We start from the raw sequence: 16122 nt of genomic DNA, 5'->3' as shown, positions 1-16122 counted from the left end.
TACTGGGGTATTTTCTGGAAGTACAGCAAGAACTGGGTAACAGTACTGGGGATGGAATTACATGACAAGCATTCAGAAAAACCATTCCCTACTGCGGAATAAATTAGTGCTATCCTGAACTCATTATAGCCTGAGCCAAACATAAATTCCAGCTCCTAGAGCATGAATTCTCTTCCTTTCCAGGCTAAACTCCACCTAACTCAGCTTTCTAGAAGCTCTGTGTTGTTCATATCTTCCTATTACTGTTTTCTGTTAGAAACACCACAGCCTTGTAGTCTTTTCCCTATTTCACAAGATACAGCATTTGCAAACAGGCAAAAGCCACTTAAATAGCACGTGAAGGGCAGTGACTAACAGAGAAACCCGGCTCCCAGTGACACCCACAGCTCAGCCTGTCTAACACTTTCCATGGCAAGGGCTGCTCACAGCAGTCAATTTAACTCTTTGTGGGCTGAAGTTTTCCACAAAAGATGTCTTGGGTTGAATTATTTAAACACCAGTAAAAACACATAATCATTTTCAAGAAGAGAGTTGGGGAAAAAAAATTAATCTCTTGATTAGCATACAGCCCACTTCTTAAGTGTTAGAAAAACAGAAATATTCTGACATGTCAAACCAAAGGTACCATGGTTTGGAGCACCAAAAAATGGGAGGGCACCAGAGGCGTGCTTTGCAAAACATTGCTTCAATTTCCTTATCTAGGAAATGGGGACAATGCCAAACTTGCCTCTGAGGGAAACTGAATTAAAACACATTTCAAGGGTTCAATAGCACAACAGTAGTCTCAGAGACTTTGTGGAAACAGAATTACAGAATCATTTAGGTTGGAAAAGACCAGCAATACAAAATACTTCCCTGATACCCTGCTACACTGGCTCATTGATTTGGGATTCCTCTCTTTCTCCTGGCTTCTAGTTCATGGCAAAATCCCCGTTTTCTCCTAGGCAGGCCCGTCAGGAGATAAGCTCCATATCTTGTGCCCTTCTCACTGACCTAGTGTTGTTATTCTCAGAACCACCTAATCCTACACAATAAAGAACACCAAATTAAAAGAGCATCACAGTTAAGACATAAAAAATGTGGGAGATATGAAATGCCAGGTCCTGTGTAATTAGAACTTGGCTGTTAACATTATTAGGTTATGTTATCGTGTATCATACTTTCCGTGTGAACATTGCCCGGTGCAGTGCCCGGGCTGGGGTGGCATCCTGGGAGTTTTTCCCCCATCCTGTGGTATTTGACTGCTGCCTCCTTAGGAGCAGATGGTTTATATTAACTCAGTCTTGAACATAAGTTCATATCTTTTTGTATCAAAAGGCGTGTGGCCAGCAGGACCAGAGCAGTGATTGTCCCGCCGTGCTGGGCACTACTGAGGCACCTCAAGTGCTGTGTCCAGTTCTGGGCCCCTCAGTTCAGGACAGACAATGAGATGCTGGAGCGTGTCCAGTGAAGGGAACAGAGCTGGGGAAAGGTCTGGAGAGACAGTCATGTGAGGAGTGGCTGAGGAGCTGGGGGGACTCAGCCTGGAGGAAAGGGGACTCAGGGGGGACATTCTTGCTCTCTCCAACTCCCTGACAAGAGGATGGAGCCAGATGGGGTCGGGCTCATCTCCCACGGAACAAGGGACTGGACAAGAGGAAATGGCCTCAAGCCAACGGAAGTTCAGGATAGAGATCAAAAAGTATTTCTTCACTGAAAGGGTTGTCAGACATTGGAAGGGGCTGCCCAGGGAGGTGGTGGAGTCCCCATCCCTGGGGGTGTCCAAGGAACAACTGGACATGGCACTCGGTGCTCTGGTTTGGTTAACAAGGTGGGGGTCACAGGTGGGACTCAATACACTTGGAGGTCTTTTCCAACTTGAATGATTCTGTGATTCTGTGAGATATATACATATATAACAAGAATGCAACACAACTGGCACAGAAGGCAACTGGTGCCACACCACACATTCTGTGCCATGTCTCCCACACAGCACCAACCCCCACAGGCAAAATCACAGACAAGAAAATAATGTAAGTGCAGCAGCAGCTCAGCAGGGATTCACAGTGGCAAAGGAACAAACAATTCATTAACAGTGAGTGAAGGCAGCAATAATTAAAGCTCATTTCCATGTATATTTATAACTGAGATAGAGCATTTAGTGAGGTCAGTGAAACAAGGAGCTGCAGGAAAAATGGTCTTAGCAGGACACTTGGCATTCCAGCAGAACAAGGCTTCTAAAACCAGAGCACCAGCCTGAGGCAAAGTTAGTATTTGTAAGAGACAAGGCCAGCTCCTACCCCTGTACACCCTTCCTTGCTATTTCTCAGAGCATGACACAGGGTGACTTTTCAGGGAAAAATGACCATCATGGAATAGGGTTATTTCAGTCCAGAGCAGCTCAGCTGACAGGAGACATCACACCACAAACACAAAACCTGCCCAACACAAAGATTTTGCATCATATGGCAGGAAAATCTGATTTCAGTGCAGCAGTGCAAGAGGGTGGGAAATAGAAAAAAATACATTCATCTGCACAGCTCTTTAGTGCTGAGTGTGAGTCACACACACCTGGCACCACTTGGGGCCTGACCCCAGCACACACAGCCTTGAGTCCTTGAGAGAAAAGAAAGGCAGCCCCAGCACTGGGCTCTAGGTCAGCACAGGAATTGCACCACAACATTTCTTTATCATCACAGTTCTAATACATATGGAAGGTAGGCATCAGACATTAATTTATATTTAATGGTGTTTTATACCAGGAATGATTTGTGTTTGGCTCCATGAGGTTACGGTTTGACTCAGCCCAGACCATTAAAGGATGATGGAAAAGAAACACAGAAGTGGAGTAATTCCAGCAGTGAGAGCTCATGAAACATGGGGAATGCAAAAGGATCTGGAACAGAAAGTGGTTACAGCATAGTGGCCAGGATGCAGACTAGAGTCTAAAGGAAAACATGAGTGGATATGTAGGAGGAAGAAAGATTGCAATCAAAGTGACAGAAAGTCAAGTGTCGGACACGTGACTGTGACCTCGGGGATGTCCTAAAGTGTGAAAATTACTTTTAAGGACAGAGGGGACCAGTAGGACCCTCAGGTAGTTCCTAGTAAGGCAAGCTGCAGAACTGCACACAGAGATTTCTGGCTGACCTGCAGCACATCTTGCAGAACGCTGTCTTGGTTTTAAAAGCACCACAGAGTTGAATCTGATACCTGTCAGTAACAGCTCCCAAGGCTGAAATTATTCTGCCTGCAACTGTTCTGTTCTAGCCCCTTCATCCCATTATTTCTAGTTTAATTTTCTCATACCTAGAGACCATATACTGGGAAAAAAACTTCCTTTGGATTTTGAATGCTTCAGCAGAACTTTGGCTGCTTTTCTGCCTGCTCTCCCCTCCCAGCTCCTAGACTGACCTCATGATAAAACTTTTTTTCAGTTTGGCCACTTACAGGAACTCATAAATTTTCAGCAGTGAAACTTTTCCCCTTGCTCCATAACCTCAGCCATGAGGTCTTGAATAGCTTCTCTTTATGGGGAGATGTCTTGCTTTTAATCAGTACAGTTCAACAGGCAAAACCAACTGTGTTTAACACTATGCCAGGTATCTGTGGTTAACCCCAGGATCCCTGGAAAACTCACAGAACAGTGACAGAGGCAGCACTGACCCACAAGTAACACAAAATCTCACTTAGTACTGAACTTCTTGGAGTACATTTATGCTAAACCAAAGCCTCTTGTCCTGCACAGGAAACACCTCTCGCATTGTACAGAAAATTAGGATAATTTTTCATACCACAAAAATCTAAGGAGCAGGCATGAGTTAGAGTGGGAACAGAGAAGAACTGGGAATGCTGTTACAGAGCTATAATGCTGCTCTTAGCATGCTGAAGTTTTGGAGGGCAAACTCATTACTATCAAAGATCACCATATCAAAGATAACCTTCTCAGCACCAGAATGAGATGCCTTTGGCTCTCTGCTGAACAGCTAACACCGCTGTCTCATCTGATCTTTCACATGGGATCATCCCTCAACAGTGTGTTGTTCCCTTTGACATCATTTCCTCCCCAGAGTCTCTTTCAAACTCTGAGGATCATCCCCAACCCCCAGGACAAATTTAAATGTACTGAAAGCCACAAGGTTGCCCAAGAAAACAATCGAGGAGCCCATATCCTGGAGCCCCTGTCCCAGAGCCTCTCCTGTGGTTTTTAAATTGAACAGCTGCTGCCGAGAACAGGCTGATGCTTTCCATGGCCAGCCAGATTTGGGAATGACTCCACATGCCCCAGCCCAGGCTCTGTCTGGCCCTCAGCCCAGTGCTGATCATCACTAACTGGTCTCCAGGGAAACTGTGATGCAAAAGGCCACGCTGGAGATACAGGAAGGGGCTAAAGCACAACGGAACGGATCGTGTCATCAGAACAGGGCAAGGAAACCAAGGACAAAGGTGTTTTGATCCTCTGTAGCTCTGCCCTCCTTCCAGCCACTTCAATGCCACCTTGGACGCTGTAAAGCTCTACATGTGGCACATCCACAGTCAAGGCTGCCCTTCTGTACAACGTTCCTGGCCTAAATGAGAGCAAGAGCAGGTCACCTGTACCACAGCCAGATGGGCCAGACTGAGAGCCACGACACAGCACCTGGCACAAGGATATTCCTCTGCGTCAGCCACATCTGACAAGGGTCTGGTCACTGCAGCAGCTCCTGCAGCACCAGCGTCACCCACAGCCCCCACAGGAAGGATATTCAACTGGAATGGCCCCAACTGAGCTGCCTGACACTACAGTCTTTTATAAGACCAAATAAAGTAGCCAAAAATCAACTGTAAAACTCTTCCTAAGCAGTCCAGCAGCCAGCAAGTGCCTGGCCAGCTTTAAAGACAAGATGGGGCAAAATTCAAGCTGAGACCAGTGATTCAGAACTCAGACCAGCAAGGAATGTGGCTCATGGAGAGGACTGTTATCTTGGGGAGGAAGAGAGAAGTAACTGAAATTCTTATTTTATCATAAGTCCTTATTTGATGAAAGCTAATCAACCTTTAAATGCTTTTGGAAATAGAAGTGAATCTCTTGTTCTATTTTTGGATTCTCAGTAGGAAACACACATTCCAGTTTTTGAGGTTATGAGATACAAATCCAGATGAGATACAAATCCAAAAGGTCATTGTGGCAAGCAGTGAGAAAACCATCTCCTGTGGACCCCCTATGTAAGCTTGGAAGCACAGTATCAAATTAAACAAAGATGCTATTTATATGCACACTGGAATATCAGCAGTGAATCAATGCTGCAATGAACATGACAATAATCTCAGCCATCAATCTTTTCAAACCCTGATCCCAATTAAAAACCCCTCCACACCCTCACCCCCAACAAGATGCATACAAACCTCTCAGAGTATATTGTGAAGGAAGGATGTAGAACCAGAATGAGATGCCAAGTCATGAAATGCTGATGTTTGACCTTTTTTAGGATTATGTTTCAAAGACAAACAGACATGCTAAGAAGAGAAAGTCTTAAACCACAACGTTTAGATTTTGCTTCAAGTCCCTTTCTCTTGTTATTTGTATATCCTAGAGATCACAAGCATATCTGAAGTTAAGTGAAAGGACCTTGCTATTTATCAGAAGTCGTAAAATCAAAATCTTGAAGTGCAACACTGCTACACTGTTTACGTTACTTATAATTAAAATAGTTAAACATTTTAAAAATTAAAATTTGAGCTCTTCATTCCAGACAATTTGCCAACTCCTTCACATTCCACCATGCCTCACTGGCACAGCACACTGCAGCTTCAATTTTAAGCCAACTCCCTGAGGACACATTTTTTAAAGTTCTGGAGCATCTTTAAATAGCTCTTTTCCTAACCAGCAGTTTGGGCAGCACAGCTTTGTCATAGATGCTGAAATCAGTACTGCAGGAAGCCATCTGGACAGATCAAAATGGAACTTGTCAGGAAAACACCTCTGGAATTCAATAATACAACTCTTCTCCACCTCTGCCCAGGAGTAAATGCCTGGAACTGACATCCCCATAGTAAGCCAAGCAGCAGCACTGAGTAAAACAACTGCCCTGCATTCAGTGACTTGTAGGAGGGGAGAGATGTGGCTGGTGGTGAAATCTCTGGTGCCCGTTTTGCTCCTCTATACTGTAAAAGTCAGCCAAATAACCAGGACTGACAGCTCTGTGTCACCAAACAGTTCTGTTTCCCTCACATGAACTCTCCACAGAGCAAACTGCACTAAGTAAGAATAGGATTGACTTTGCCTGGAACAGGTTGCCCAGAGCAGTTGTGGCTGCCCCATCCATGGAAGTGTTCAGCGCCAGGTTGGATGGGAATTAGAGCAATCTGGTCTAGTGAAAAGTGTCTCTGCCCATGGGAGGGAGTGGAACAACATGAGCTTTAAGGTCACTCCCACCCAAACCATTCTGTGATTCTCTGCACATTCTATCTCATCATTAGCAAGCAGTTTATTGCAGCTTTACTGCACACAATGTTAGCCTTACTTCCAAGTTTCTGACATGCTGCAATAGAGCCCATCCTGCTTAGGCAGAGCCTGGCACCTCTGGAATAGCATAATTTTCCTTCTTTTTGTGCCTAGCTATTAAATCAAGTTGTCAAGAGCATAGGACTTACCAGTCACCTCACTGACACTTCAGTACAACTGCAGTGATGTGCTCCTTTATCTCCATCATGTCACAATGCTCTGAAGCAGAAACTCAATTCTTCTGGACAAGAAAGGCTCAGAAGATAAATGAAAAGCAGGCAGGAGAAGGGAAAATTAGAGGTTTAGAGTAACTCACCGATGTGATAAACCTGTACAAAGGTTGTCGTCTCTCTGTGTATTTCACTGTGATGGGGCTCAAATCATAGCGAAACCAGATGGCTGGGATAATGCGGCCAGTGTGGCTGTAGGCTACGTACTCCTGGAAAGGAAAGTGGAGGAAAAATGGCAGGAAATGTGAGCAATCTCATTCTAGAGAGTGCCTGCAATAAAATAGCTTCTGTGGATTTGGCCCTTACTCCACTGTCTTGTACTAATGACCAGATGTAAAGAAGCAAACAGTGAATTCCTGTATGACTGCCCACCCCCCATCCTTATCAAACAGGAAAACAAGCTCTTTATAGAGTGATAATGGTATATAGTCTGATATGCAGCTGGGTGATGGTGATTACTCTTACCCTCATTCAAAGTTACAGGAGTAAACAGGACTGTCATTTTTTCTCTGGTTTGGAGCTGCTCTATTTAAATACAAACAGCCTCTAAGTGGTTGCAGGTGAAGTTTTTGTACTGTCAATCGTATATGTCTGTATATATTTTGTATATTAATCATATACTGGGATATTTATCAAAGCAATGGAATCTAGTCTGCAAGAACCTGAAAATTCCTCCTTGTCCCTGCCCTCCTCTGTAAGGCTCCCTTCCCACTGGGATCAACAAGGGGAATCCTTTGCCCACTCAGTATGAATCATGTTTAAACCACGTTTAAAAACCATGCTGAAAGCCAAAATGGAGCTGTATAGAGAAAAATATTGGCAAAGGTTCCAAAAATATCCCAGGCTGGTTTGGGATAGACTCTTCAGATTGCCAGTGCTAATCTCCTTTAATCCATTTCTTACCTAACAGGTACAGAGCCATCAGCCACAGGCCAGCCCCACAGCAAAACACACTGCACAGTGCCCATACAAAATAGATACTAACATCATATTACTATCAAAAGTCACATTTTTTGGAGCTAATATTTTATCTGTGCTCTCAGTGGAAATAGATAGCAGTTTTCAATGATCAGGACATTCAGAGACTGAAGAAAAACCCAAGAAAAGCAGGGTAGGGACCCAACAATCCAAGGATGCCCCAGCATGGCACACAATGCCTTATCTTTCATTCTCTAGCCCTGTGACATGCTGCCAACTTAGATCACCTCTTCTCTTTCAAATCTCCTCTACACAGAGGCAGATACTTCAGAAAGATGAAGAAAAGACAAGCAATAGGATACTCACGAGCATGATACAAAAAATACCATTTTGCTCTCCATGAGCTCTGAGGAAGCTAATGAAACAGCATTTCTTCATTAACCTCATATAAATCCCAAATTTCCCTCTCTTTATTTTTTTCCCGTGGATGACAAAAGAATTCCCTGGTCATACTATTTTCAAGGCTCTCATTGGGAGTTCTGTGGCACATCTTGGGATTGTGGTTATCTGGGGAAGTGAGGAAACAGAGGGTGCAGGAGGTAAGAGAGAAGACACAGTCCACTCTTAAGACTCTCTTCATCTCTTCATACTTATCACTCTGTGCCAGACTATTCCAATGGCCTCCCAATTCTCTTTCCCACTGATCAGTCTGGGAGTAAAGGACTGAAGAACCAAAAGATGAAAATGCCGAGGCAGCATTATTTCTCTGCACTTCAGTTTTAACAGAACTGACCTCATTTTTTCCTTCCTCTCCCCTTTTCCCCACAGCAATCCTGCCCTAATGAGTCAGTCTTGGCCAAACGGCCACATTTGCAGCCAAGCTCACAGAAGTGTCACAAGCACCTCATGTCTATTTTCCAAATTACTTTCACAACTCCTATCACAAGAGTCTTATCAGAACAGCAGCTGTGACATTAAATAGAACAAATACATTGCAATCTGAACACAAGGAGATGCCCAAATCCCTGGGACACATCATACAGGCAAGGCCGAAAGACAGAAACATTAATCTGAGAACTCGTCCAGGAGAGTGTGTGCTTGATTATCAGTTACGGTGAACTAGCAGTAATTAGACATTATTAACAGATTCTGGACTTTCATTTAGCACACAACTGGAAATTAGTTTTAAACTGAAAGATGTCTTTCATCTTAAAGAGTAAATAGGGTCCTTTTTTTCTTTAAAAAAATTTCCTACACATTTTATTAATAAAATGCTGGTTGTGGCACTCAGAGCTCTGGTCAACTTGACGAGGTGGTGATCAGTCACAGGTTGGACTCAATGATCCTGGAAGTCTTTTCCAACCTCAATGATTCTGTGATTCTGTGACCATCCACTATAACAAAGCAGGCACTGTGAAACAGTCAACCAGTATGTATTTGCTATTAGAGGTTCAGGAGCTTAATGTCAGAAAACAACATTTGTAAAAACCTAAAAACTGGGCTAATTTATGTGCCTGATACATCCATCAAAAATGAGAGTGTTTTATAACTGCAACCCGGTGTAAATGATGTTTTCTATGTTCAGCTGGATTACAGTTTTCACTCAGATGCATCTTGACATAAACAACAAGAGCTCCTGCAGTGTGTAAAAACCTCTCAGAAATCTGGCTCAGTTAAACTGACAGATGAAAAAGTCAGGAGGAAGAATACCTTTCACAGCAATGAAAACAACACCACTACCTGCTTTGACAAGCCCTCCCAATCCCAACCCTGGTAACTGTCAGCACAGGAGCACCAGGAAGCCCCACTTCAAAGAGCTTCAATTCCTCCTTCTCCCAGCAGAGGCTACTGCTCACCTACAAACACACGTACATGGCATAGCACAGAGCAGGAGGGGGAAGGAATGGTGACTGAACATCCTCCACACGTCCACTGGGCTGCGATGAGGAGCTTCCCTGAGAACTACCTGCCTCTTTACCTTATTTGCTACCGTGTATTGATAGGAGTATCGCTGCTTCCCGCTCATGTCTTCATACACCGTCGGGACAATCTTCAGTATGTAATCATGAGATGCAAGAGCTGCGGTCAAGAAAGGACAGGAATGCACTCAGAGCAAGAAATCACAGCCTACACAACAATTCAAAGTAAAGGAAATCACAAAAAAGGTATCTCCCTCATCTTTATCTCAAGTTTTGTGCCAAAGCGACAATTTCACATCTTACATTTATGTCCTTTGTACAAAACTTTGTCAGGCAGTTGGATGACACCAGAACCCACCCATCACTTTTACAGGACTACAGCCCACGGGGTTTGGGTTACTTGAACCTTCCTAACTGCTTGCAACTATAAATGGTAACATTTATCATCACAAAAGCCTGGTTAAATCAGAAACTAGTTAAGGTCACAGCTGCAGCTCACGGAGCTCCTTCTGACAGAAGCTGAGGCATCACAATCTGTGTAGTTCCATTCTTTGTGTATCCATCTTTCTTTCTCTTCTTCCTTCTCCTACAGCTGCTTAACCATTTTTTTCATTATTTAAATGGTTTGTGCCATTTTTTGTGTCTGCAAAACAGTTCTAAAACAGAATTCTAAATGACTTCTCTGCATGATCCTTTAGCGAAGTGTAACACAATGACATTTGGCTCTTGGAGGAAAAAACCCTCAAACCACAATTGTATAGCTTCAGGAACACCCACAGAAGTTTTGTTCCAAGAAATGGACAGGACTGATCTCCTGCAGGAGCCTGAACACTTGAGACAAAAACTCTATGCTGAATTGTAGCATGCACTGGAAATTTCCCTTTCTCTGCTGGTCACAAAGGAGAATGAAAATGCCTTTCCTTTCAGCCACAGGGTAAAACTTTAGGTAGGAGCTAACTTGCAACATGAGAATAAGGATAAATTCTGGTGGTGGTGACAGCAGTAAAGGATAACTATAGGAATAGGATATGGATAAAAAACTCCAAAGTTCTGAGTCAGTTTTAACAGAGCTGGAAACGATGTCCAGTTTGCAGAAGAGCTGTAAAGGACCTTTTGGGCTAAGCCTTCTCTGTAGTACTGGAGAAAACGGACATGTCAGTAAGCAACATCTGGATCATTTTGGCTAAAGAGCCAAATTAAAGACTTCTGGATACACCAGTGTTGCATGAAAGGCCCTGTTTTCCCTCCTGCAGAGAGTGGCTAAGGCCTGTAATCACCAGGAATACATACGATTTGAGCTGAGTTTGTCTGCTCCCTCCAGGGCATTGAATGCTCCATGAACATTATGGACCTGGAAAGGAAAAACACACATGAAGAAACCTGACTTGATACTCTTGATCTTTGCTTCCCTATCCTGTAACTTGAACAGCCTGATTCCACCTTTCCAAAAACAAAGCCTCAACCCAGTAAAAGATGACCTAAAATATCTTTCAGTGACCATCATCTCAGAGGTTGGCTCCAAGTAAAAAAGTTGATTTCACAACATTTTACAAGATGAAACTCCAAAACCACTCCAAAGCCAAAGGAATTGCAGTTGGAAGAGGCCAATTGTGAAATTTCATTTTAAGACATTTCCTAAGAGCTTTGCAGAGTTAACTGTGACATTCATTTATCAGGCTGAAAGAGAAATAAATGAGAGTCACACTCAGGTTAAAATTGAGTTCTCCTGCAAAGGTAGCTCATGTCAGAGCAGCTGGGCTCTACAGCCTGCACTCATTAGCCCAGCTATCACACTGTGCACTTGGAGATGGGAAGGACACATGCCAGCACTACCATCCCTTCAACTCTTCCTGCATCTGATTCCAAGCATGCAAGTATCTGTTTGCTCAGAATAACAGGATTTCCATCCCATGCCTTTGCCATACTGCAGTCTGATGTTCATCAACAGAATAATCAATCTGTGAACTCGCCAGACAGGCAAATCTCTCAGCAAGAGCTGTAGGTCAGACATCGTGTCACTCACACAAGGTACATAAAGCTACACAGAAAGGACAGGCAACTCCACAGCCTGGAAATTTCTGACCTTAGTCAAACAGGGAAGAAGAGTTTGGAAGAAGTATTTGGGCATGGGTGTGACAGAGTTTCTCCTCACCAACAGGGCAATGCAATTTCGTTCCCAGACCCTCTCAACAACTGAGAGCAGGTGGATGTGTTTGTCTCATCCTGATGGCCATTTCCCTACTCTGAACACTATGGAGTGGATTTGGAGGAAGCAGCACACAAACCAGTTTTGCTCAGCAGAAGGGAAATTCTAGAGAGACAAAATCATCAGAAAGTTCAAGTGGAAGGTGCTGGTAATGGGAGCAGAACAAAAGCAACAGCTGAACCTGCTGCAGTGCCTTTTGTTGCATTTCAGATATTTTACATAACAGCAACCATTTCCAAGCTACATGTGCAGGCTGTACTTATCCTTCACTCATTGTAAAAGGCATATGAAGAAAGAGAAGCCCCTTCTTTAGTTTTACGCTACAGTATTATGTTCTATTCTTGGTACAGGTACAGGAAGTAAGTCTCTCACAGCATATCTGAGCCAGGGACTTTAAGCTCCACTTCAAACTTTTTGTAGGTTTTTCCCTCATGTAGATGAGACCAATACTTAAGTCAATGAGTTCTTGCAGGCCAGGTAACCCAGTAAAGACAGATGTGGAAAGTAGGAGATTGGGCCTTTTTAATCATAATTTCTCTTGAGTGCTAGATATGGTGTTGAATAATCCTGGTTTTAACTTTGTGAGAGGTCTTGTTCTTTCCTTGACAGTCCAAGGTTGGAAGTTATTTCATTCTGCTGTTGGTCACTGCCTATTTGTCCAGTTATATGTCTTTTGCATGTGTTTGTTGAGGTTAAAGCACAGGGTGTCCAAGGTCCTGGTCAGCAGCTTTTTGAGGTCCATGTTATGGAAGAATAAAGCATTGACATATAACATATGTGCACATATAACTTGGGCAGAGACCAACAGCAGGCTAAAATAACTTCCAACCTTGCAACTATCAAGGGAAGGCAAGACTCCTCACAAGGCTAAAACTAGAGTTATTCAACACCATGATCCAGCACTCCAGAGAAATCTACAATTAAAAACGCATAATCTCCTACTTTTCATATCTCTCTCTTTACAGGGTTATCCGACATGCAAGAACTCACTGGCTTCAATTTCGGCCTCATCTAAATGGGGAAAACCTACAAAAAAGTCTGCCATTATTGTGCATGAAGTACTGATGAAGACTTGAAGTTCATTCAATGGCAGATGAGATTCAAATCTCTGTTTCAAACAGACTGGTTTTTCTGGAGAACACAGCCCATACCTTCGTAGATCATTTTGGCAGGGGCAGTAACAACCTACAAAGAACTAACTCCCAGCAGATGACACAAGTGAATGAGAAGCTTCTCACCCTCTTTTAAGAAATATAAGCATGTGTTACATCAAAGCTGGTGGAGACAACCCAAAATATTCAAAGGTGTATCTAGACAGGTTTAAAGCTCTCCATACTCACTGGCTTTCAGTGTTTGCTGAGTCTTGGTAGCAGCTGTTTAGTGAACATATCCTTCTGTAATTTGTGCTGTTGAACTCCTGTTTGCCTACAGGATCAGCAGCACCTGTGTGCTCCCTTCTTGTGTATGGAGATGATGAGTAGTTATTTTGAACTCTGAAAATACTAACCTGAACTTGTCCAAATCAGGAGCCAACTACATGTTTGCTAGACTGGTTTCTCACCCCCAGAACTGAAGACACTTGCTCCTTTGCCCCCAGCTGTCCAGGCTCCTCCTTCATGCTGATTCACACTTCAGCTCCCTTACTCCAAGACTCCATGATAAAACAGTGGGAATGCTACCTCAGAGCACTGATTTCCCACGTAAACTGCAGAACTCCCTATTAGCACTTACCTAATATTTTTCATAATCTCAGTGTGCTTTACAGACATTAAGCCAAGCTTATTTATATGCTAATATTTCACCGTTCCCACACAAGATATTTCCTAAAAGAAGCCGGGAGCAGAATCCGAAGACTACAAAGCAACGCTTAGACTTGTTAGCATGAAAAAGGGTTTTGGAAGTGGGTGTACAAGAAGCAGACTAATGAGACGTCTGTGCTGAGGAAAGAAGATTACAGAGAGACTACGGGCAAGCAATGTTTAGGGTGAGTCGCAAACTGGGTGTGCACATGTATAACTCCCACCTGTGATGCCAGCTCCTTGGAAGTAGGCTAGAGAAGTGCTGTAATCTGCCCTTATTGAGAAATCAGACAATATTACATAACTTGCAACACCTGGTGAAATTCTATCCACTGGGCAAGTGCACACATTCAGCTTCTTCCCAGCAGGGAATTGGCAGTTCCAAGTCTAACCTGTGTCTCATAGAACAAATTTGACTAATAGTGTCTGCTTCATAAGTACAGTGAAGTGAATTAAAAAGAACTTGACTGGTGCTGCGGTAAAGACAGTAGCAAGCACACATTTTCCCTGAGTACACTCACTGCTCCTCCACAAAGGCAGAAAGATTTGTTTGCTCTATTAATACCGAAAACAGGATTTGCTGAGCCATGAATCCTCATTCCTACTCCCTGCAGGAATACAGCCACATACTTTTCAAAAAGCACTTTCAGTTTCAGAAGAAAACAGCAAAGTTACTCTATGATATTGGACACTGCTCCTCCCTGAAGTCATGACGGTGAACCAGCTGTGAACTCTTCCAGATGTTGCATGGACGCAAGGGATGGGCTTGCTGACCCAGGCATTCCTTTCTTATGGCCTCTCCACACTGTACACAGCCCCTCCATAAAACCAAAGTGTCTAATATTAAATCACTCTCATGGCATTCCCCTACAGCCAGGCAATTGTGAAGGAAGAGAACTCACCTGTAACTTGTCCCCAAATGAGAGCTTGTGGATGACATGAGTCATGTCGGGGTTCTGGGGCTGTGCAGTGGCACTGTGAGTTGACACGTGAAAGTTACCAGGGACCTAAAATTAGTCAAGACAAGGAAGACAGGATTCCATATTTTACCCCTCAAGGCATTGCTTGGCTCTGTGATATAACATGGAAGTGCCTAGATCCATCCAGGCTGTACCTACTGAGCAGTGGACAACCTCTGGCACATCAGAGAAAGGCTCAGGGATACCTCCCCGCACTTGATCAACATTTGGATTGGATACATCCTCCAACTCAAGAGCTGGCACCCTCACACTGCTAGTGCTGCTGACTAGAAGGTGATGAGTGGATCACTCCCAACTTCAGGGATTCCTAACACTTAAGGCTATGTCTTTCATCCCCATTAAAATAAAATTCCTGTCTCTGACAGGCAACAAACAGTTGCTTAATTTTTACTCCCACATCTTGCATTTGTAAATGGGCCCCACTGCTGCAGAACAGCCCAGAAGGCTGTAGATATATTCTTGCAGTACTGGTCCTGAGCAGCTTTGCATTTGAGATTCTGCCTGAGTTGCAAATAAAAAAAACCCCACCAAACCCAAAGGGCCTTCCCATACAAACTAATCCAGGACTTCTAGCCCTGGCAGGAGGCAGCAGGAGCCCGTCCTTTTAATTTTTTTTAATGGAGATAAATACAAAGTCCTGGAAAATACAAATTTCACTTAAGGACTGAGTTCCAAGACAGAAAGCGAGCACTGGTGTCATTCTGATGGGACCACTTCAGCATGCACACACTTTTCAGGTCACCAGCCCTACTCCGTGTAGTCTTTCAGCAGATACAGCTGAATCACTGTTATGGAGGGTGCAAGAATACTTTTCTATTGAAATAAGGTTGTGAAATTAAGCAGCACTGAGCAGCAATGTGGCACGGCCTAAGAAAAGAGTGGGAGGACTGTTATACAACCGGTGCCCATTGTGCTCCCTTCAGAGACACCTCACCAGCAGGGCCACGGGAGGCCACATGCCGCTTCCATGTGCTTTCAGGAAAGCTAAGGTAATGACTTGAGGAACAGCAGTGCACTCCTGGGAACACTTTCAGGTGTGGACACCAGCTGTGTCATAAACAAGCTCAATAAGCAGGGCGGCAGATCTGCAGTAAGTGGCACACAATCATCTCACTGTCACCTTGTCCTCCTTCCTCAGGTTTGAGAGTAACACCCAAGTACAACCCATGGTCAAGTTTCAAAGCCTGGCTGGGTCCCACTTCAGATCCCAGCTCACACAGAAGCCTGGACAGTTCCTGCCAAGGGAATGAAGACCTCCAGGTTGTACACAAATGCTTCACGTTGCCAGAGCCAGAAGTCCTGGATCAGGTCCCCTCCCTCTGAAAGCTGCCCCAGCCACTGTATGAGACACAAATTAAGCAGTGAAGGAAAGTCCTCACTGCCACATACAGCACTCTTCTTTTGTGCTGCTTTGGTGAGCAGGACACACCACATCTAGCAGACAAATCCTCCAGCTCCGTGCTTTGGGAATTATCTGAACAAGAACTACCTTTCAAGAAGCTCTCTCCCAATTTTGTGCACTATCAGCTGCCAGCAAGCTTGGTGGCTTAGAGGTGAGGAAACAAATGTCCTCTTTTTAAGTCCCTAATCCTTTTCATGCCACAGAA

At 43.9% G+C, this 16122-nt stretch overlaps 1 protein-coding gene across 1 annotated transcript in view; it reads right to left on the bottom strand.

Annotated features, from left to right (window-relative positions):
* ERGIC1 (endoplasmic reticulum-golgi intermediate compartment 1) overlaps nucleotides 1-16122 on the bottom strand; it is a 60161-nt gene that overhangs the window by 3795 nt on the left and 40244 nt on the right. The window contains exons 6-9 of the mRNA XM_071570541.1: nucleotides 14438-14542; nucleotides 10821-10881; nucleotides 9590-9690; nucleotides 6780-6902 (exon numbers count right to left, since the gene is read on the bottom strand). Of these exons, the coding sequence (XP_071426642.1) occupies nucleotides 6780-6902; nucleotides 9590-9690; nucleotides 10821-10881; nucleotides 14438-14542 (390 nt within the window). The remainder of the gene's footprint in view (nucleotides 1-6779; nucleotides 6903-9589; nucleotides 9691-10820; nucleotides 10882-14437; nucleotides 14543-16122) is intronic.

The sequence above is a fragment of the Pithys albifrons genome, chromosome 15 (genome assembly GCF_047495875.1).
Source record: "Pithys albifrons albifrons isolate INPA30051 chromosome 15, PitAlb_v1, whole genome shotgun sequence".
NCBI classification, from domain to species: Eukaryota; Metazoa; Chordata; class Aves; order Passeriformes; family Thamnophilidae; genus Pithys; species Pithys albifrons.
Note: the sequence above shows the minus strand (reverse complement) of the source record. Positions and strands in the feature narration are given on the sequence as shown.